The following is a 22,260-nucleotide window of genomic DNA, read 5'->3' as shown; positions in this document are numbered from 1 at the left end:
GCTATGGCAGGCAGTAAATTACTGCAGTTATTGAGAAGCCACTGCTGTTTGCAGAAAGCCCGGATCTGTGTGTATGTTCTGACCTTTGCCAGAGCTGGAGACCAGGTTGGGGCTGATACTGATCGGATTGTTCCTCAAGCGAAAGTGACATTCAGTCTCTGCTTCCACTAGCCTCTGTAGTGTGCTAGCTTAGCCCAGCGAACTGGCTAACAGTTGATATTTTTTGACATAGGACCCCATCGAGGTCATTGCTCCTTTCATGGAGTGAATTCAGCCCTCGATTCCATCAAGTTCCAGAACATGATGCTCAGTGCTGATGGCAAACAGCCTCTGACCAGGGTGTGAAATCCTCACTGCCTGATGTGATATGTCAGAGACCCTGATGCAGCAACATGGAGGGGTGACTGTCCCAAACTGAGACCCTGGTGATGTACCTGCTTCTGAGACCCTGGAGAGGAAGGCCAGGTGTGGGAGCTGGTGGGGTCAGCTTGCATGGAGGAGAGAGAAGCTCATGTTGGGGAAAATTTTGGAAGAGTAGAGTTAATAAAAATATGACAGAGGTAATAAAGACAATTTATTAAAAAATCAAAAAGTCAGAAAATGAATCAAAAAGGCCTAAACAATTCAAGCGGCTCACTTATTACGCAGTACTTTTTACTTAGAACAGCAGCAGGGGGCTGGGGATTTAGCTCTGGCATAAGCACCTGCCTGGCAAGCTGGAGGGTTGTGAGTTTGATCTCTGGTATGAAAGAAAGAAAGAAAGAAAGAGAGAGAGAGAGAGAGAAGAAAGAAAGAGAGAGAGAGAAAGAAAGAAGAAAGAAAGAAAGAAAGGTAAGAAAGAAAGAAAGAAGAAAGAAAGAGAGAGAGAAAACAGCAGCAGGCCTTCAGTTCTTAAAGAGCCATACCTCTTTACAGATTGTGGCTTAATTATAATTAATAATTTTTAAAATCTACACTAAGCTCTTCTAGTTTTCCCTGTGTGACAGTTCACTGCTCACACAAGAATGTGTGTGACCGTGGTGCACAGTGAGGGTGTCGGTAAACGTACACCTGAGCAGCCTGGCCAGGTGCCCACCGTGGGTCTTCAGTCTGCAAAGCGTAACAGAAGTCACTAAAATAAACAGGAGCCAAGGACTCTGGTGCTGACCCCTCCTCCAGTCCCGGAGAGCACGGCCACGGATTCCCGCTCAGGGTTCTTCGGCTCACAAGCCAGTAACCCTAAGTCCCTTCCTCTTCTTGCTTCTCCTCTTCCACCCCTCCCGTCTCTTCTTCCTCCTCCTTCCTCAGGGCCTCCCACATAGGTCCTGTCCCCCATGCTGTCCTCTCAGGCCTTCTAGTATCTGCTGTAAGTTTTCAGATGGCTTAAGAAATTGTCCACGAGCACGAAAGCTTTGTTTCCTCTCTGGCTGTCCGAGGAGCCACCCCTGACACCGCTCACTCAGATCAAAGACGATTGTGTGGTGTGGATGTGGCTGAACCTGAGCTGGGAGAGGACTTGGGTTTTACCTGCAGCAACTTTTTGTGGGCACATTCATAAAATTGCAGCAAAAGGTATTTTTAAAGGAAGAAAACATTAGCCCTGTTACTTTTTCAAAGAAAAATCTGTGTGAACTCTGCAGTCCATCAGATTACAAAACTCAGTGACACTTTTAATACTGCCATTAATATTTGATGTCATACATATGTGTGTGTGCGTGTGTGTACTATGTTGAACAGATCCTGCCCTTGCATATTCACTGCAAGCAGTGAATTTCTAAACTCATGGCCAGACAAAAACATCCAATTATGATCTTAGTGATCATCTGTTGTGACTCGTATTTTACACCCAGTTTGTTTGGACAAAGTATAAAATTCAGGCCAGTTTTACATTTAAATTGGCTTAACATTTTTATAAGATGACTCACGATTGTGATCTTGTAATAGCAGTGTAACTCTAGGTCCTTGTAATCTATTATCCTGCACAGATCTTGTCTTCCTTGAGATTTTACCCTAAAGTTCCATTTAAAGCTAATTTCCTTAATGAAATTAATGTACAGTGTAAGATTTACATTTCTTTTGTAAGATTTTTAAAATTTTATTAGTATATGTTTGCAGTGCGTGCAGCTTCCAGTCATCACGAGGAGTGGTCATGTGTTTCACACCCTCTTCCCTTCTCCTCTCCCTCCGTCCTCCAGTTCCCCATCCGATCTTCACAGTGCTGGTGTTATCAGTCTCAGTTCACCTTACGGTATGTGGCACTCACATGATGGGTGCCGTTATCCTCCCTTCCCCTCCTCCTTACCCTGAACTTGTTCACTTCCCTATTGCAAGAGATCTATCCCCTGTCTCTCCCTCCTCATTCTCCTTGTTAGACTTTGCCTCACTCAAATGAGAGGCCCTGTGCTGTGTGTAAGCCTGTGTGTCTGGTTTATTTCATTCACATCATGTTTTCCACGTGCATCCATCTCCTGTGGATGCCTCCAGTGTGTCACCCTACAGCCGAGTAGTGTTCCTTCTTATTAGCTGCCACATTTTCTGTATCCAGCTGCCCTTAGTGGGTGTAGAGGCTGCTTCCAGGGTTTAGGTATTATGAATTGCGCTCTTAAACATTGGTGTGCATGTATCGCTGTCGTACGATGTCACTGGCTCTTTGGGAAAGACACCAAGAAGGGGGGTAACTGAACCGCACGGGATTTCTACCTTCAGTTCTTTGAGGAGTCTCCGTAGTGACTTCCACAGTGGTTGCACTAGTTTGCATTTGTCTTGAAGTCTCTTGAGAAAGGCATGATTGAACCGTTGGTGCTGTGTCCACACTGTCGGCGCACTTCTCTGGGTAAAAATGCCGTGTTCACACGCACGGACTCACTTTAAATCTGAAGTCACATCTTCTCATTTGAAAAGCGTTTCTGCTGGTTTTTTTATGTCAAGAATACTCGAAGGCCCTCTTCATGACGCGGCCTGTGTGAGAGGAGGCACAGCCATGTCCTCCCCTCTCCGTGGCAGTGCGGGAGGCTGGCACCACCCTTTGGGAAGCTGTAGTGTCTACTGCCTCTGTCTGAGGAGGCCCGGGACAGAGCCTGGGATGGAGGGACAGGAAGCGAGAGCTCTGGCATGCTCTTTGCTGTCCCAAAGCGTCTGCCCTGGGAGTTGGCAGCTCTCACCGGATATGCAGCCCCACGCATGTGATGGGGAGGAGTTCTGCACAAACAGACCATGAATCAGGTGGCAAAGCCACCTCACTCCAATCTCTCCTTTCTTTGATAGCTCCGCTTCCTTGGGAAAATCTACGATTGTTTAATTTGTTTCCTGCTTCATTGTAAAGGCTTTGCAGCTATGCCGGTCTCTGTCTCTAACTTATGAGATAACAAGGATTTTGAGAGAACATCCATTTAAAAAGCAGTTGATCACTGGAAGTATAGAAAATATTAAAAATGTAAACAGTTTCTAGAGCCACTGAGTCAGCAGAAATGTTTTGTCATCTGATACCGAAGTAGCTTCTCCTGAGTAACGTTGTGTATCTGTCTAGTGCTCTAGCAACTGTTAAAATAAACAAAGCTGGTGGACCAGTAAAGAGCATTAGAAGGTACTTAGTGGAAATGCAGGCTCCAAACATCGAAGGCCATTTGCAAGGGTGAGGAGAGGAGTGAGAGGTCGCCTGAACTTGCCAAGAGGTTGCGGGCAATAGGAAACACAGCCTGCTACACACTCAACCCCGAGGGCATTTACCTTCGGCCACGCCATCTGCAGTCATTTCTGTGAGTGTGGCAGGGGCCCTGGAACTCGGGCTGGCTGCCATCAGGGTCACACCACAGTGGCAGGGAAGTTAGGATCCATTCTGCCACACAGGGAAAGTTGCCTGGCCATGCTAACAGTTCCAGGTCTGTGAAGGTTTTCCTCTCTCTGCATCGATAAAGGTTATCCAAGCCACATTTGTCACTGTCCCTCCTTTTAGAGGTCTTCAGAAATTTCGAGGTGACTTTTCATCTTCAGAAAATAAAGTTTGTAGAGAAGATGAGCCTGGATGTCTAGCACTCGCGTAGGCACCTTGCTGCGTAGTCACCCTGCTGTCCGCACAGCTCTTCACATGGCTGTGACCCAGGGCGCTGTGAGTGCTCTGTGCCTGGCAGGGACCTTTTGCTTGAGAACTTCCTCTGCGCCCCTCTCGCCCTTCTGACTCTGGATGGTTAATGCCAGGTGGGAAGTGTGGAGACCACGCCAATTCTTATCTAGAGCAAGGAATATTCTTCCTGTGAGCACTGGGTCTGCGTTCTCCGCGCTCTGCCAAGAATATAATTCTCCAGGCCAGGGGCCGAGGTGCAGCCCCGATTGAGCTGTCAGAGTGCGGTGTCGGAGGCTCTGCAGCCCGAGGTGACCGCTCGTTATGAAAAGTGATGGTGTGTACTTTGTCTCCGGACCTGAGCGGGGTCAGCATCATGCTTGATTAAAGAGAAGTGTTTGCCTTCTAAGACTTTTTAGCTTGGATGTGCTGTACTGCCAAATTCAAAGACATATTTTGCCGTAGATGGAGATAAGTCACTTAGATAGGGTGTTTGATGTCTTCTTGAGCTTGGGTGAGTCCTGGGTAGCAGCTTCAGACAGAGAAAGTCAAGCAGAAACTGCGGCAGTCTGACCCCTACCACCAGTCATGTGGGATATTTCAGACCAAAAGGAGTGTGGGCTTTGAGATGTGGCTTACTGTTCATTTAATTTGGGTCTTAGTTATCAGTTGCTGCATGCAAATTAACCAAACAATGAGCAGATTAAAATGAGGCTCACTGTGTTGGACTTCTGGGTCTGGGTGGCAGGAGTGACCAGGACAGGCCACCTGGCTCAGGGTCTCTCACAGGCCACCCTTAGGCACCAGGCAGGACACAGCCAGGCGAGGACCTGCTGGTGTGCTGGTCAGGGGCTGGCGACGGCGGGAAACACCCCAACCCACAGGCTTTCCACAGGACAGCACACCAGGCGCAAGTGGCTTCCTTCAGAGGGCTGGGCAGGGCGGGGAGGGAGGCCCAGGATGGACGCCACACTCCTCTTGCACCTGAAGTCATGTGTTTGATTGTCCAGGATCCTCTGGGATGCCACATGCACACTGGTCCCGCAGGGGCTCTGGGCAGGTAGGGGCCTGGCTGCTATCAGGGACCACTGTTCTGGGAGCACCGACTCTTGAGGTCAGCCCTCACCCCTCCTCCAGAGTCAGCTCCCACTCCACCATCCAGTGTCTCCCGCTGGCAGCTGGGATTGGATCACCAAGCTCCCCACCCACCATGGGGGTGACGTATCTCACTGTGCTGGGTCTTCCGTACTTCTTTGCTCCACTTTCTAGTGATTGTTGTACAGCCCCTGTCACACATTTCAGGACAGCCGGTGAGTTGCAGGACTGAACCTGCACCTTAGCACTGTGATACTGGGGGGGTCCATCTGATCCCTGGCCCAGTCACCATGTGAACTTAGGGTTATTTCTAGAGTTCCCCGTTTTATACTCCAGGCTGTGGCTGACTGGAACGGAAGACTACAGATCAGAGGGGATGTGTGTACGCTGCGGGGTGAGGGCCCATGTCATTTTTCTGCCCGTGGACACCCGATTTCCTGCAAAGTTTATTGGAGGGAGTGCCCTCTCCCCCTTCTGAGGTCTTGCACCTCTTTCTGAGAGGAACTTGTGGATTTATTTCTGTGCTCTCTTCTCTGTTCGTTGTTAGATGTGTTTGAAGTTAGGTCAGCCCCTGCTGTGTGTTCTGAAGTCGGGGAGGGTTGTGCCTTGTCTGCTCAAGGTTGCCATGGCGATGTAGGCTCTTTGGTGGTTCCTAACAAATTTTGATTTTTTTATTTCAATTTCTGGGAAAATGCCATTGGGATTTGAGTAGGGGTTGCAGAGGTCACTTTGGGTAGTATAAATGTTTTAGCAATATTAATTCTTCCAATCCATTAACATGGGATTTTTCTCCACTTATTTGTGATTTCTTCTATCAATCAATGTTTCCTTTAGTATTCACTGGACTTTTACTTTGTTAGTTAAATTTATTCTGAAGTATTTTTGTAGCCATTATGAATAGGATTATTTTATTGATTTCTTTTTCAGGTAGTTTGTTTTATATAAATGCACTTGATGCTGTATGTTGATTTAGTGTTCTGTAGCGTAACTAATTTTTAAAATAATTATTGCATTTTGGTAGCATTATTAGGGTTTCCTGTGTGTCAGATCATGCACTGGAGAGCAGAGACAATGTTGCCTCTTTCCCTCTTTCCGCTGCTGACCGGTTTATTTGTTTCTGTGGCCTAACTGGCTGGGACCTCAGTGCTGTGCTGAACAGAAGCGGTGAGCGTGAGCACCTTCTGGTTCCTGACTTACAGAAAGGGCTTTTAGATTTACATCTGTGACCCCTGTGAGCGGGCTCAGCTGCTGTGGTGTTGAAACATATTCTCTTGATCCTTAATTTGTTGAGAGGGTTTTTTTTTTAAATCTTAAAAATGTGGATGTTGTCAGATACTTATTCTGCATCTTTGAGATGATCACGCAGTTTTGTTCTTTATTCTGTTAATCTGGTGGATCACAGTTAGGTGTTTGTGGATATCGAACCATCTTTGCATCCCTGGGATACAGCCCGCTTTCTTTTAGGAGGCTGTTGAATTCAGTTGAGTAGGATTTTGCTGAGCATTTTTGCAGTCTTATCATCTGCTATAACGGCCTGTGATTAAACAGACTTTTTGTGGTGTCCTTCTCTGGGGTTGGTATCAGGGTAACACTGGACTCAAAATGAATTTGGAAGTGCTCTTCTTCTTTAGTTTTTATGAGGAATTGATGAGGATTAGTGTCCTTTCTTCTTACGTGTTGGATGGTCCTGGCCTTTTCCTTGACGTGAGAGTTTATTACTATTCAGTCTTCCTCATTTTCAGTCTGTTTTTCTACTTCTTCACCATGTTGGATGAGAGGCATCTAGGAATTTTGTTGTAAACAGCTCATTGTAGTCTCTTACAGTTCTTTGTGGTAACTGATGGTGTTTCCTCTTTCATTTATGATTGTATCTGTCCTGTTTTCCCTAGTCCGAGTTTTATCAGTTTCGGTTACTTTTCGGAAAATAACCATTCTTTACGCTGAGCATTCTGTGTTTCCTGTTTTCTATTTTGTTCGTTTCTACTCTGTTCTTTCTCATTTCCTCACTTCTGCTGATCTTGGGTTTAATTTCTTCTTTTTTAGTTCCTCGAAGGGTAGTGCTGCATTATCTGAGGTCATTCCTTGTGTCTAGGCATTATTGCTATGAACTTCTCAGAGTTGCTCCTGATGCATCCCAAAAGTTCTGTGACATTGTCATTTGTTGCATATTTTAAAATGTCTCTAATTTTTTTCTTTCACTCATTGATTGTTGCAAGAGCATGTTGTTTAATTTCCATGTATTTGTGAATTTTCCAGAAATCTTCCTGTTACTGATGTGTAGTTTCATAGCACTAGCGTTGGTAAAGGTATTCGATGTGATTCTAGTTTTCCTAAATTTTCTCAGACTTGTTTTGTGGTGTAACATGTCTGTCCTGGAGAATTTTTCCCATGCCCTCAGGAGACTGTGTGCTCTGCTGCTGCTGGGTGGAGTGTCCTGCATGTGTCTGGTCTGTCCTTTAATCTAACCATTAGTTTAAGTCTGATGTTTCCCCTCCAGTTTTCTGTCTAGATCTGTCCATTGCTGAAAGTGAGGTACTGAGTTACTGCTGTGTCCTACAGGGTGCCTCTTCCTTCGTATCTACCTGTAGGGGGCGCTAGTGTTGGGTGCATACATACTTAACAATTGTTATATCCCCTGATGAATTGACCCTTTATTCATATATATATATATATATATATATATATATATATATTTTTTTTTTTTTTTTTGTACCAGCAAGCGAACTCACAACCCTGTGCTTGCCAGGCAGGCACTTGTGCCGCTTAGCTAAATCCTTGACCCTCCTTTATCACTATATGATGCCCTTTGTCTCATTTTAGTTTTTTATGTAAAATGTATTGTTTTCTGACATAGTCATAGCTATTGCATTCTCTTTTCATTTGTATTTGCTTGGAATATTTTTTCCTATCCCTTTACTTTCAGTTTCAGTGTCCTTACATGTGAAAAGCATGTCTTGTAGGTAGTGCATATATAGTTGGGTTTTGAAATCCATTCAGCCACTTTGTGTCAGTTGTTTGGAGAATTTAATGCCTTTGCATGCAAAGTAATCACTAATAGGCAAGGTCTTACCACTGCCTTTTTGTTCTGTGTTTTCTGGTTGTTTTACACATCTTTTATTCTTCCTGTCTTTCTTTTGATTATTGCTCCAGTGATATGCTTTGATTTCTAACCTTTTTATCTTCTATGGATCCACCGTAGATTTTTGCTTTTTGAGTGCAATTAGGCTTACACAGAGCATCATAGGATATTCTATTATAGAATAGAATATTAGAGGCTGATAACAATTTAACATAATTGCCTATAAAAGTCTACAGTTTATATTCCACCCTTCTCCCAACATTTTATGTTGCAGTTTACATTTATTTTATGTCTTCAACGGTGATTGTAGTTTGGTTCATGAACATTCTGTTTACAAACAATACGACTCTTAAACAAAGGTATTGAACGGAATTTTGGTTCTGTTTACAGACTCCAGGCTGCATGACAAACACAGCTGCAGCCAGGCTCCCCACACAACACAGATGCAGCCCTGTTCCCCCAAATCGTTGAGCAAATGAAGCCCATGAGCCAAGCTACCATCACATTAATTCTTTAAACCGTTCTTTTGTAAACTTTATACTTCCTGGTTGGATTTTAAGAGCAGGGACCTTGCGTTTTAATTCTCAGGTTCACATCTTGTTCCGAGTAATGCTCAACTTGAAATTCCGAGTGTGCGACTTTTGTGATGGGCATACCGTTTAGGGAGGGATGCTGTCCCACCCACCGATGCCTCACGCCATCACCCACACTTGTTTTGTCGCCGCTGGTCCTGAAATCCTACTAATGACATTCTCCTCTCTTCTCTCTTCCCAACTGCAGCCTGTGCATTCCGCTACAATGGGCTCTCCTTCGTCTACCTTATCTACCTCCTGCTCATTCCTCTCTTCTCAGAACCAACAAAAGCAACGATGCAAGGTAAGAGTCTTTACCGTTCCTGTACCACAGCTGTCCAGTCTGGGTGTGTGGTTTTGGCTCTGTGGCTTCATCTTTCTTTAGTGGGCAAGACGTTATCTGGGTACAAGGTGACCCCGTGGAAGTGGGGATCCTGCCTGGTAAGGGCCGCCCAGGTGGGGCTGTGGACAGCATGCTGTGACACCCACACCCAGATTGCTCCCCTGCAGATGTTACTGTCAGGTCCTTCGCAGCAGGGTGGCTTTGTGCCTGAGAAGTGTTTTACCCCCTGTCTTGTCAGGCAGACCTGGCAGGTGGCAGGCAGCGTGGGGCCCGTGCTACCCCTGGGTTGCTGAGGAGAATGCTCAGAGCAGGGGGTGGCATTTCTGGGGGATGCAGAGAAGATGCCCCGGCCATGCTCCAGTGAGATTTCTTAACACACGCAGCACCATGGGGCAGCAGCAGTGCGACTGCAGGTTTAGTTCTCGGCACCTTCCTGTAAAGCTGCAGGATGTGCTCACTCTCCACAAGACCTCACGGCACACAGAAGAGAGCAGCAGTGTTTTCCAAGGCCCTGATGAGGAAGAATAGCCTGGTCTGTGAATTTGATTTCATCAAAGTTCTTCTACAAGTATGACATGGAAATGACACTGAGTTAACTTAATACACTGCATTTTTAACATGTTTTTGAGTTCTGCGGAGCCCAGGACCTTTGCACTGAACGTCCCCAGTGCTTTTTTATTGTATTTTTTCAAGAGAGGATCTCACTCAGACACTGAGTTTAGGACTAGGCTTGGACTTGGGATCTTCCTGCTCAGCTTCCTAGAGATCTGGGATGATGGTTATGAGCTGGGCCAATTGTTTGGTTTTTTAAACACATTTCCATAACAAGAAATAAGGAGCATGGCGGGGCCACAGGTGAGTGTGACAGCTGTCTGTTTGTGTGAAGGAAAAGGAAGTGAGGTCTGACCTGACCCACAGAACGGCATGGGAAGGGCCATGATGCTGACTCCCTGGCTAATTTCAGGACCTTTGGGAGAAGCAGCTCAGACCTTGTGTATGCAGAGCAGCAAACCGTGGCCTCGACTTTCCTGTTCTGCAGAAAAGTTGATCTCTCAGTTTATGTAGCATATCATGACCCCGTGTCCTGGTTGCAGGACTGCAGATGCTGGCTTGATACTGTGGTCCCGAGAGGAGAGCTCAACGGTCCCTCAGTACTCACTGCCCAGGATTACGCACAGCTCATTAAAGGCAGCCTCCTTCCTGGAGAGCAGCCTGAGCAGAATGGCTCCTGGCCTCAGAAGCCAGATGGTACCACGAAGCCCACTCTGGTTTTGCAGCCTGGGGCTCGTTTCTCAGAAAGGTTTCAGGAGGTGGAGAACCCTGCAGCGCCTTGCAAACGTACTTTCCTACATCCCGTTAAATAAATGCTGGTACCAAGAGGACTCCTCTGGGTTCTGTGGGAGCTCAGGCAGCTGGCGCCCCATTCAAGTGGCTGCCCTGAACTGCTTCCCCAAGCCAGCAGTCCAGAGTGAGTAGTGAATCAGGTGCACAAGGGCCTCCACCCAGGCGAGCTGTGGACAGCTCCATGGAGAGGATTGCACTGCGTGAAGGGTAGAAAGCAAAGCTGAGCTCCCCTCGTGTGGCGCAGTGTCACAGGTCAGGGCACAGGCAGAGCACGGGTGGGTGCGCAGGTGTGGTAGTGCTGAGGATGGCAGGAGGGGAGGAAGCACGCATGCTAGCGTGCAGCCCACGTGCATCCCTCCGGTGCGTCCCAGACGCAGCAGTGTGACATTCTGTCTTCCCCCTTCCTGTGTTTCAGTGCCGAGAATCGCTACCGGTGTTCAGTGTGGCCAAGTGTGTGAGTTTATGGAATCGAAGGCAGATGGCTCTGGAAGGAAAGGCCTCAAGCTTTTCCTGTGTGTGTGCCCAAATGCCCCTCAAACCTGTGTTTGGAGGCCTCTTGGGTTGCTTCTCTGGCAGTGTGGGCCCCACGTGGTACCCAGCTGAGATAGATCCCACAGATGGGGTTTTCAGGGAGGCTTAGTTTCAGGCTTTGTGTTCTGACACCTTTCATGAGTCTGCTGACAGGTCCTCTCCCCTCATGGGGAGAAATTAGAGAACGTCACTGTCCCCGATCCCAGACTGTGGATCTCAGAGTGGATCTGAAGCCACGGTGCGGTGCGGCCCTGGCTGGGTGGTGACCTCAGGGTCTCAGACCTGCTCTGCTGCCCTCCACCCTCCAGCTGGGTTGATCGCATGTTGCTTCACCTGTGCCATCTATTGGGAAGCTGGTCCCTGGGAGCCTCATGGAGTAGCTTGTTAGTACATCTTTCTGAGGAAGGCAGAGGAGCTCAGTTTGCTTACTGCTGTATTTCCCAGGCATTTGGTACACACCCAGGAAGGGAAAAGGTGGCTCCACCTCCAGGACCCACATGATTTCTGTCCTGTGCCCACCTTGCCCTGGCCATAGCTACTGCTGTGGACCAGTGAATCGCAGACAGCAGGCTGCTGGAGATGGATGCTCACATGGCAGAGGCCAAGGGCTCTGCTCTTTCAGATCCAATCAGGATGGGAGGATCCAGAGCAGCTGAAGACAGCAAGAACATTAGACTGGGTCATGCTATTTCCTGCCTTGATGGGCATTTTATTTATACCTGGACACCCTGGGGAAGGAAACGAGCTCCTTCTTGCTGTCCACAAATTGTGCTTTGCGTGGAACTGAGAGCTCTGTTGAATCCAGTAACTCCATATGGCCAAGCATTGCAAGTTAGCAAGGTACCTCCAGACACAGGACAGGTGCCTTTTCCTGTGTGACGCAACGCATCAGGCAGTACGGTGCTGTTTGTGTCTTGTTTGGGTGGAGTCTTAGTATTAAAACCATAAGGATTGGCTGAAACTGTCACTATCAGTTTCAAGCGCATGTGATTTAACTACTCAAATGTCAGCATGAGCTAGATTTGGCCTCTTGAGGAGGTTACATAGCCACCCTTCCCTGAGGGAGTGTGGTGCTTTCTAATGAGTGAGCTGGGGATTTCCAACGTTGTTCTGCTGAGCCGTTCCCAGTGTCTCTGATGACCTGTGACGTGATGTTTAGGCTGTAACCCAGTGTTGGACAGCTGGTCCTGCTGTCTTCTAGCGTATGTGTGTGACTCCCATGTGTCATGAACTTCACTCTCAGGGGGACTTTTGATTGAAAATGACGCTCAGAAAGCTTTGTGTTCCAGGGGTGCACACGTGACCGGTGTGTGGGTGGCTACGCCCAATGCCTGTCTGACTTACTCTGGGCCACAGCGAGGTCCTCGGGCTGCCAAGGCAGGTAATGAATGCACACTGGCCGACAGACTGCCAGGCTTGGCCTGGGGCCTGGGGGACCATGGGAGCAAGCCGAGGGAGCAGCTTCCATCTCCTCGGGTGCCTGTTCTGTGGAGCACAGCGCGGCAAGTGTGATGAGTACTTTCTTTCAACATGCGTTAATCAAAAGACTCTTCAGGCAGCTCCACGCTCGGGTGTGGAGGATGAGAAGGTATAGAACATACTGTGCTTCTCTGGAGGGTTGGACCTTACGCACCTCTTTGAGTGGTGGCTTTTCCATGGCGTCTGCAGCCACCTGCTCACTGTGGTGGTGCTGTTGCTGCTCTGTGCTGACTTCATGTCACCTGTCAGAACTGTCTCAGAGCTGGAACCGTGGTCCTGGGCAGATGATCTAATTTGCCCAGAGTTTGGAGTCAGGCTTGTGTGGGGGAAGAACTGGTGATGAAGTGAGTTATACTGATTGCAAAAGAAAGAAAGCAAAGCAATCAGCGTGAAGCAAAGGGTCTCAAGGCCACGTTCATCATGAATAGGAAGGCTGGAGGCTGATTTGGTAAGGACAGCATGGCCGGCACACATGACAAACTGATGGGTGTCTGCCCGCTGAGTTAGTGTGCAGGGATGGTTTCTGCCATCTCATGCACTGTTGGAAGAGACCCCAGGTGAGCAGGCGGCAGCCTGGGGCAGTGTCAGCTCCCTGGATTTATTCTAGAATCCCGATGAACAAGGTGAAGCATAGGATGTGGATGCTGGTCTGGACAGGTAGCTAGCAAGGATGTTTGTAAGAAAGCAAGACAGACATTCTGCTGCCCCATGTGCCAGTGGCCGTGCTGAGCCCAGATCCTTTGGTCAGGGGTAGAGAAGCCACTGTGCTATTGCAGAACAGCACATCCACTCCAGGGTGAAGACCACTCCTGTGAGCTCACCGGAGTTAGTGCCTACTTCACACGTAGACTCCTGAAGCCTGATGCTGATTTTGGCGCTCACCCTCCGGCTAAGACCTGGAGCCGGCATCAGGAGCCCCGTTCCTCCTGGCTGGGCCTTGTCTCCCATGGAGCCGTGTGGGTTCTGCCTCCTTGAGGGCTGGGCACAGATCCTGGTTGTGATCGTGCAGGTAACAAAACCCAGAGTCTGTCTTGCCCCTCATCCCTACTGAACTCTTAATGGACAAGAGACCCATGAGCCGCACACACTTCGGGGTGATAGAGGTGTCCCCAGCTACACTGCGAGGTGAGTGCCTTGCTGGAAGTCACCTGTCTGCTCTCGGGGCTGCTCAGTGACCGTCTCTGCACTCCTGAGCTCTCACAGGTTAAAGGGAGGGCCAGGTGGGCCATCTTGTTCCCTTTAGGGGTTCGTCAGTTACCTACTGGGGGCCAGCTGGACACACTGTTGTTGCATCAACAGCAGGGGTCTCTCAGAAGCATCATGGCTGGACCAGTTCGTGTATGAGATGCTTGTGTTTCACACACGAAGGGTGAAGGCCGCTGTGTGTGCTTGCACAGAGCCGGCTTTTGCACACTGCAGAAGCCTTGCTGTAGTGCGCCCGCCCTGGCATAGATGAGAACGAGACTCCCAGGGGACGGTAATGGGAAGGCTCTGGAGCCTCAGCGGGTCCTCCTGACACCCCCTCTCGGAGGAGCTGGTGCCATACCAGGGCCCTTTCTCTGCTGAGCCAGCCCAGGCCTGGAGTGGTGCAGGTTTGCTTGGGTGTGCCGTGGGCATAGTTTCCCGTGGGGGCTGCTGTGGAGGAGAGTTCTTCCCTGTGTGAAGGAAGTGACCCTCTCAGAAGCTTTATTTCTTTGCCTGGCAGACTCTGCTCTGTTTCTTGGTGCCCAGCAGATGTGTTGTGTCACGCTCCACAGTCCTCAGTCATCACACGTCTTTCTTGCGCGTTCGGCTGTCCGCCATCACTCAGGGACACAGAGTGAGAAGGCGGAGAGGAAGGCTCTGTTGCGTTCAGGTGACAGCTGTGACCAGGAGGGATCTTAGCAGGCCAAGTGAGGCTCTGTAAAGTTTCCAGAGCTACTCTCGGATGACAGAGGAAGAGGGCAGATGCTACGCTGTGCAACCTGGGGTGGGGTCCTCACTTGGCAGGAAGCTGTACTAATCTTCAAGTGATCGCTGTGTATGTGTAAAATAAACACTGAAAGGGCTTTGTCCTGAGCTCGTGTCCCAGGACACACTTAGCTGGAGTCACCTACGGCAGCCGGGGAAGACAAACGATGCTCGCCTTGCCTACCTGAAGAGGCCAAGAGGCCTGTAACTTGTAAAGCTGTGTTTAGACATCAGAAAGGAAATAGTAGCAGATATTTAAAACCAGTTGCATCTGGTTTTTGTTAAAAACGGTCTTTAGGCCATTAGGGTTATTACTGTGTTTCACCATGTCACAATAAAGCAAACAGCAAGGAAACGTTTAATTGAGTAAATTAGAAGGTCAGAGTTTCATTATCAGTGTGACCTGTTCACCATTGAGAGGAACGCTTCCAAGGGGCCTGATTCTGTAATTTTTAATGGACACTTTTAGGGTATTTCACCTGTTCTTTTCTGGGATGGATAGTTCAGGTGTAGTGTTCCATTATTGTTTTAAATTTAGCACACTGTATTCAGGCAGCTGGGGGGATTATTCTGCTTAGTAAATTCCCAACTCAGGAAACACTGGATCTTTTTATTAAAGGGGAAATCTAAAGCCTAAAGCCCCCAGACCCGTTTCTGCAAGCTTCTTTCTCCTCCCACAAGTGTGACAGAAAATGTTCCGTGCTTGTCTGGTGACCTCAAGGTTCCTTTACTTCTGGAGCCAACTCTGTGCCCAAGTCCCCGACCTCAGAAACAACTGTATGCTGATCTGTAAAATTCTACTTTGCTTGAACCCTCGCGCAGGCCAGCTCAGACAAGGCTGCGAAGACTCCCTCCTCGCTGACCTGGGCCAGGGTCTGGAGAATTTCTCACCCTGGGCCCATGCTGGCTGATGAAGAGCTTGGCTTTGTCCACCTCTTCAAGCGCCCACTGAGTGTCTTGCACCAGTGGAGATTCCTGGTTCCCATTTCAGTCACGTTGTGACTGAAGAGAAGATCTCAGAAGTCCCAAGCCCTTTTGCTTTATTTAGCTATAATAAACCTTTTACTAAGATTGCTGCCCTGTCATTATGGAGCATTAACTCACTTGAATAGACACCAGTTGATCAGCTCTTGGAATGCAGAAGCTTCTATGTCTTCATTTGACAAGTGTTTCCTGGCACCTTCTCTGTTGGGCTGCGTCCTAGGCAGTGTAGACACGGACAGGCCCTCTGTCCCCAGGGCCTGAGTTTCACTCTGAAGCCTAAGAGCTGCAGGGTCTTGGGCCTTCAGATCCCTAGCCTACTGGTTTCCTCCTGTGTTGGGCGCTGGGCTCAGCTCTTGGTGGACAAGGGCGTCTGCCCTTTCCCTTCCAGGTGATGCAGCAGGGCTATGACAGGCACGTGCAGGGGCTGACTCCCAGAGGGAACAGGTAGCTCTAACATCTGTTTCCCGTTAACCACAGTGTGCAGCCCTAGTTGATTGGCCAACATTTGTTGCAGAGCAGTTTATTTGGGTTTTGCACCTGGGTCTCTTGGAAGGATGGATGGTGCTGTGTTCCGATGAGCTTGCTCTCTGGCTGGAGTTTGTGTCTGGGGTGCTGCTCCCCTGCAGCACAGCCCCCGGGTGCACAGGTTCAGCCCTGCCTGGCCAGCAGGATGGGGGAGCTGTGAGATGGCACATCCCCTGCTGGCCTGGGCCCTCTCTTACATGTTCTGCTACAGCCTCATTGCCTATGTGGACCTGGAGCTGTAGCTTGGGGGAGAAGGGTGCTGCACTGTGGCCTTCTCACTTCTCTGTACAGCGCCAAGGGGAGGCAGCAGTTGGTGGCCAGGCCGCCCTGTCTGGCTGGTGCCCAGTCAGTATCTGAAGCCACCAGGTGTCAGCTGGGCCCCTGAGCCACAAGGGCCCGTGAGCTGGTCTCCTTCATCTTTCCTTCTTCCCTTTCGTCATCCAGGTTGTGGATTAGTTTTGCCTGCCCTGTAGCTTGCTGTCTTGGGCGAAGGTGTTGGGGGACAGCGTGCACGGTGCCCTAAGGCACTCAAGTGGGCCACTGAGCTTTGAGGTGGCCACTTTGTCAGAGTGACCCGCAATGTGTCCTGTGTAGTAGTCACTGTCCATTGCCCTGACAGCACCCGAGCTGGCTGACACACAGTGAAGAGAGGTTGTTGTGGCTCATGGGTTCCGTGGTTCTGCCTGTGGTCAGCTAGCTGTGTTGGCCTTGGCCTGTGGCCCAGCATGGTGCTATAGTACGGCAAACAGTATGGGAGCTGCTTACCTCTTGGGCAGCGGGGAGGCAAAGACAGAGACAGAAACAGAAAGGGGCTCCCCTTCAGGTCTATGCCCCAGCACCCTAGCTTCCTCCTACCTCCCAACTGTGCCTAGCTCAGGACCTCACCTTCAGCTCATGGCCTTCAGGTGTGTTTATCCAGGACAACAGCTTCTACCCACCACCAGCACCGTCAGGCTGGCAGGGGGAGCCAGAGCCCATGGCTATGAACTCTGGTGAGTTTCAGGCCCCAGAGAAGCCTCTTTCATCTCCCCTGGGGGCCGTCACTGCCTCACTGGAGGGTCCCCCGTCTCCTGCCAGCATCGACCACTTCACCATGGACTGTCCTACCTGAGGCCCTTGCAGGGAGTACCAGGGTGGCTGGCCAGGACAGGCAAAGATGGGGATGCTGCCCAGCCCCTCAACTGCACTTTGGGACCACGACCAAACATGGGTCCTCCTCCTGCTTCCTGAAGGGCCCCTCAGTCAGCCCTGCTGCCCAGGCTCCACCTTCCTGCACTGTGGTCTCTGCCCTGACCTTACCTGGCTGGGGTCTCTAACCCTGTGTCCTGCCTTCCTCATATCCCTGTCCTCCCCCACCAAAGTTTGCACCTTGCCTGTCCTTGCCCCCAGGCTCAGGTAGTGGCTCCTTTGGACCCAGAAGAGGGCCTGACCTCCTGATGCTGAGCCACACCCCATGTGGACCCCATCTAGTCCATCAGGCACAGAGAGTTGGCGAGAAGTCCGTCCTGCAGGTGACTTGGGGTGCAGGGGAAGCACTAGTGAGGTGGAACCTGAGCCAATCCCTGCCAGTGCCCATGGCTGGGCCACCTGCTACACTGCACCTGGCACCCTCGCCCTCTCCATTTTCCTCGGTCCCTGCTTGCTGAGTGCACAGTGGGTGACATTGGTTCCTCACTGGTCACTAGCGTGCTCCACATCCACGCAGTTAGCAAGGCACCCAAGGGTGAGTGCTGTGCAGTCCTCCAAGGGCTCAGCACACCCTTGTCTTATGCGCCTGAGGGACCTGTGCATCCTGTTGCATCTGTCCCTGAAAGGCAGGAGCCGCTCTGTCACACAACATATGTGGGCATCAAATATTCAGTAGCTGAGCTGGCAAGACTGTTTGTGGGCTGTGTGTGTGCAGGGTGTGTGTGTGTGGGGGTGCGGTGAGGCGATCGGCCGGAGTTGGGCTGGGCTGTGAGTGTGGAGCCAGAGCAGGGGAGTGGGTGCTGGGAATGGGAGATGCTTTGGTCCAGAGTCTGACCACGGTTTGGGCTGTGTGTAAACCCTAGTGGATCTGAGCGTTCAGGTCCTGCTGGTTTATTCTGGGACTCTCCATCCTGTGAACAGAGCTGCCCTGGTGCGCCCCTGGGGCAGAGGGGCTGTCTGGTTCTTTACGGCCGCTGCTGTCCTCAGGCTGGTGAACTGCTTGTGCATCACTGACCAAGAACAGAGCCAGCCTCAGAGTCAGGGCCCTGTGCAGCTGCAGACGCTCCCAAGTCCTGGCTTTCCACAGATGCTGTCCTTGCACGTGTGCCTCCTGCTGAGGTTTTCTGGTACCTTAAATCAGTACCAAAGCCCTTCCAGGTCCCTTGTGGACAAGCGCAGAAGCACATGGGATGAGCTGGGCATGTGGAATGCGTGTGTGCCCGGCAGGTTGGAGCCTTTGACACCAGGCCCCACCTGCTGCTGTGCCCTCTCCCAGCCCATCTCAGGCAGAAACAGCTGGATACACTGCATTGTCCAGGCCTGAGCCCAGCCCTGCGGGTGACCCAGTCAGTGTGAGTGAGATGGCCGTGTGTATCCCAGGAGCTGTCTAATAGAAGCACCGAGACTGGGAGCCCAGCATTTGAAGGCTTGCGCAGAGGGTCAGAGCCCTCCCATCCCAGCCTAGAGCAGTCATGAGGCATTCTCTGATCCTATGTCCACGGGATCTACAAGGGCCGACTATGCCATCCTCGACCATGAGGACAGCCTGCAGCCCGTGGAGAACAGTGCGGCCTCTAGATGCTTGCCCCCTTCCTGGAATGGAGCTGTTGGGTTTCCTTCCGCACAGAAAGGCCAGCTCAGAGGGCCTGAGGTGGACGGGGGCCATGTCCTCTGCAGCTGTGCCCTCCAGCCAGGTTTGCAGCAGCAGTGTCTGTTCTGAGACTGCTTCTGGAGATGTAGAGGGCAAGGTCTGTGTTTGAAAAGTGCCACACATACCTTGAGGTGCACATCTACCACCAGCAGGAGGGACAGCGGGGAGAGATCTCGTGCTGGCCTTTCTGTTTCCTTTCCTCACATCATGAGTGACTTAAGGACAGTTGTGTTTCTTCTCCCATGTTGCCAGTTCCTTTCATTGCTCTTGTAATTTTCACCCCCAGGAGAGGGCAAGGCCGGGCTTGGGTGTATTTCTAGGTCATTGTAGAGGGAGTGTGTGGAGAAGCTCATGGAGATGCAGATCCTCCTGGAATTTGGGTTCTAAAGGCCGGAAGTGCAGGAAAGGAGGATTAGCAGAAACCCTGCACACATCATTGTTAATGTTTAGACTCAAAGTGGTCTAATGCTTTAAAAAATGAGAGAAATGTACACACTTATGCAGTGCACACGTAACACGCACACACGCACATGTACTCTTGAGGCGGATGTGGGTATTCCTTCCACGATGTCTTTCTACCCTTGATTCCTGGTAAGTTACAGATTTGTTCTCTCCTTTCTCACTCTGTGTCAGCGTTCTGTCTCCCGTGCACAGAGAAAGCAATTTCCAGAGAAGACACAAAGAATGCAGACCGTCCCTAGGACTGTGTGGCAATAGTCATGGTTTCAGGGGAAACGCAAAATGGCCAATTGGAATTTTCATTACAAAAAAACAAGTCACTTATAATGAATGTAATTCTATCCATAACACTTACTCATTTTTATGTGAAATTCATATTACTTCAAATCCTGTGTTTTTATCTGTTAAATTGGGCAATACTAACCCTCGCGCACACTTGCCCTGAGCCCTCAGTCCTGCGGGGAGAGGTCCTCGCCTCATCCATGCCCCCATCTGGGCTCAGTGCCACCATCTGCTCTGCTCGGTTCCCTGTTCTCAGTGTCGATCTGCTCTGTGTCTGAGACTGAGATCCTGAGGCAGTACTATGGCAGTAGGGAGATGGCCCACCCAGGGGCCACGTGAGGGAAGAAACTCACCTTGGCTGCTGGTGAACCCCTCTTCCTATGCTAGGACCATTTTGGAGAACATTTTGGGGTTTACTCATAAAACTAAAACAAAGCATTATCTGCAGATTCTTCTTTGAAGACTTTTTTTTTCTGAGTCAGTCTCACTGTATAGTTCAGGCTGGCCTTGACCTCAAGGAGATCCCCCTGCCACAGCCTCCCTAAGGAGGTGTGTGTGTCAGTGTGCCCCACAGAAGATGTATTTCCCATATCTCGTGTAACTCAGATCTGCCTGCTCTCAGCAGGTAGCTCGGGCCCTGGCATCCTGCTCCTGGTGCGAGGGACACTGACAGAGTGCTGATCTGCGTGGCTCTATGTCCAGCATGCCTCGCTTGAGCGAATTGTCTCCTAAGCACACCATTCAGGGACTGTGGTGATGGGCTTTCTAACAGGTGGCCAGGGGGCACAACACCACTGTGGAAGGAGGGGCTGCCTGGACATTGGGCGCTGGCTCTGACCTTGGCACCCTCTCCTCTGCAGCTGTCCCGTTCTAGCACTGCTGGTCAGTGGGCAGGCACGACCTCCACTGGCCCTGGGTCCTGGGGGGCTAGGGCTTCGCCTCCCACACCGGCCACGCTAGGGCCGTGGGGACAGTGTACAGTTAATGCAGTATGGGATCTGCCGAGCTGTGGGTCCCTCTGCTACTGCGTGTGACCCTGGGGACAGCAGCTCTGAACGCAGGCCTCTTGTTTAGCATTACTCCTGGGTGGGCACCATAGTTCCTGGTTAACCTGAGAGAAGGCTGTTGGGGAGTGCACAGTGAACCCAGCTTTCTGTCACCTGCCCGAAAGCATCTGGCCTTCAATTCATCCCCGCCAAGAGTGGCAGCAGCACAGTGGGCGCCAGGGGCTGGGTGTGTGTGGCACTGGAGGGGTGAGGGGCGCCCTTTTTTCTGTGCATTCCAGGGTGTGACTTGGCTGTGGCCAGGTACAGAGATGCAGGGTGCTGTGCTGTTGGCGAATTCGGTGAGGAAGTAGTGAGATTGTCTGTTACAGGATTTTTCACTTAGATTTCCAGATTAGCACAGCACTTACGCTTTTAATGAGCTGTCTCACAGCAGCAATAGTCTCTACCCTTTTCTCTCCTGAAAACCTCAACAATAGATAGCAGAAACATGAGAAACAGATTTGTTACACGTGCCAGAGGAACACAGATGTGGGGATACTGTGTCAGAATATACTACCCGGTTTCCTTGGCATGTGCTGTTGAGCATCCACCCTGAGCTCTGGGAACAGTGGATGCGCCGTCCTGTGCTCTGGAGGGGTTTCACAGGGCTGCTCTGGCCTTGACGTCACATCTTTGTTCTCTGATGTGGGGCCACTGGCCGGGTCATCCTGCTCCATTCTGGCCAGACAGTCCTGGCTCCTGGTGTAGTGTCCAGCTGTCCTTCTGCCCCTATCATCAGGGCTGCTTGTGAGTGACCATCTTCTCTGCTCAGTGGTGGGCGGCTCCTCTGAGCCCCAGATTTAACATATCTTTGAGTGGGTCACTGGGGTTCCCCTGAGGAGTCAGCCAGTGGTCAGAGAAGCTGAATCAGAAGACCTCCCATTTAGTGATCTGGTTTGCACATCTGCTGGGTCCACTCTGCTGGGAAGACAGTGTTGCTCTGGCCTGGGTGGGGTCTTGCCCAGAGAAAGCACACGTTTCCACCAGGGGGTGCCATTTCCTGTGCCCTGTTCTCAGGTGGTGGCTTCCAAGGTCCTCCAGGCTGGCCCCACTGGCCTCCTTTAGTCCTGTCATTAGCAGTGCTTCTGGAGGAAATGAGCCCATCTTAACCCGTTGGAAGGCGTGTCATTTGGCCTTTGAACTGTGCAAAAACCAGGAATGCTTTTCTTTAGAGCGGAGACTAATGGAATCTAACTTCATGGAAATCAAATTTGTTGGGAAGAAGAGTGGCTTCTAATGCCAGAGTTGACTTAATGGTGAAACCGTAATACACTGTTTTCCCCTGCAATGAGAGTGATTGTCGGGGTGGGGACTAAACAATGGAGGGGGAGATTTCACACAGGAAAGTCTGGACTTTCAGGAGGAGGGCAGAGCCCTCCGGGTTTCAGGAGATGTGTGGATCTGTGTGAGAGGCAGAACCCTGAAATCGCATAGCACGTTGAAGCAGACCCTGTAGTGCTGCCCCCCAGGAACAGCAGTGAGACATCCACTCATGGAACTAATTTCATTAGATCATCGAATCACTTTATTTAATGATGGCGAAGATGACAGCCCCAGCCTGGTCACATTCTCAGCAACACCCTTGTCACCACCTCACCTGACAGTGAGGGTTCTCGTGGTCAGGGTAGGAGGTGTGACAGTGTGACTCTGAGTGCTGCCCAGGCAGTGGACTGAAGACCTGGTCACCTGGCAGGAT

At 50.4% G+C, this 22,260-nt stretch overlaps 1 protein-coding gene across 4 annotated transcripts in view; it reads left to right on the top strand.

Annotated features, from left to right (window-relative positions):
* The window catches only part of Piezo2 (piezo type mechanosensitive ion channel component 2), a 286,025-nt gene that overhangs the window by 31,949 nt on the left and 231,816 nt on the right, over positions 1–22,260 (top strand). For all 4 annotated transcript variants that reach the window (XM_023562692.2, XM_063231990.1, XM_063231989.1 and 1 more), the window contains exon 2: positions 8,991–9,086. In XM_023562692.2, coding sequence (XP_023418460.1) covers positions 8,991–9,086 — 96 coding nt within the window. The remainder of the gene's footprint in view (positions 1–8,990; positions 9,087–22,260) is intronic.

Source organism: Cavia porcellus, unplaced genomic scaffold (assembly GCF_034190915.1).
Source record: "Cavia porcellus strain 051 isolate PalLab524CR breed Dunkin Hartley unplaced genomic scaffold, mCavPor4.1 scaffold_20, whole genome shotgun sequence".
Taxonomy (NCBI): Eukaryota; Metazoa; Chordata; class Mammalia; order Rodentia; family Caviidae; genus Cavia; species Cavia porcellus.
The sequence above is the reverse complement of the archived record's forward strand: the minus strand, read 5'-3'. Positions and strand labels throughout refer to the sequence as shown.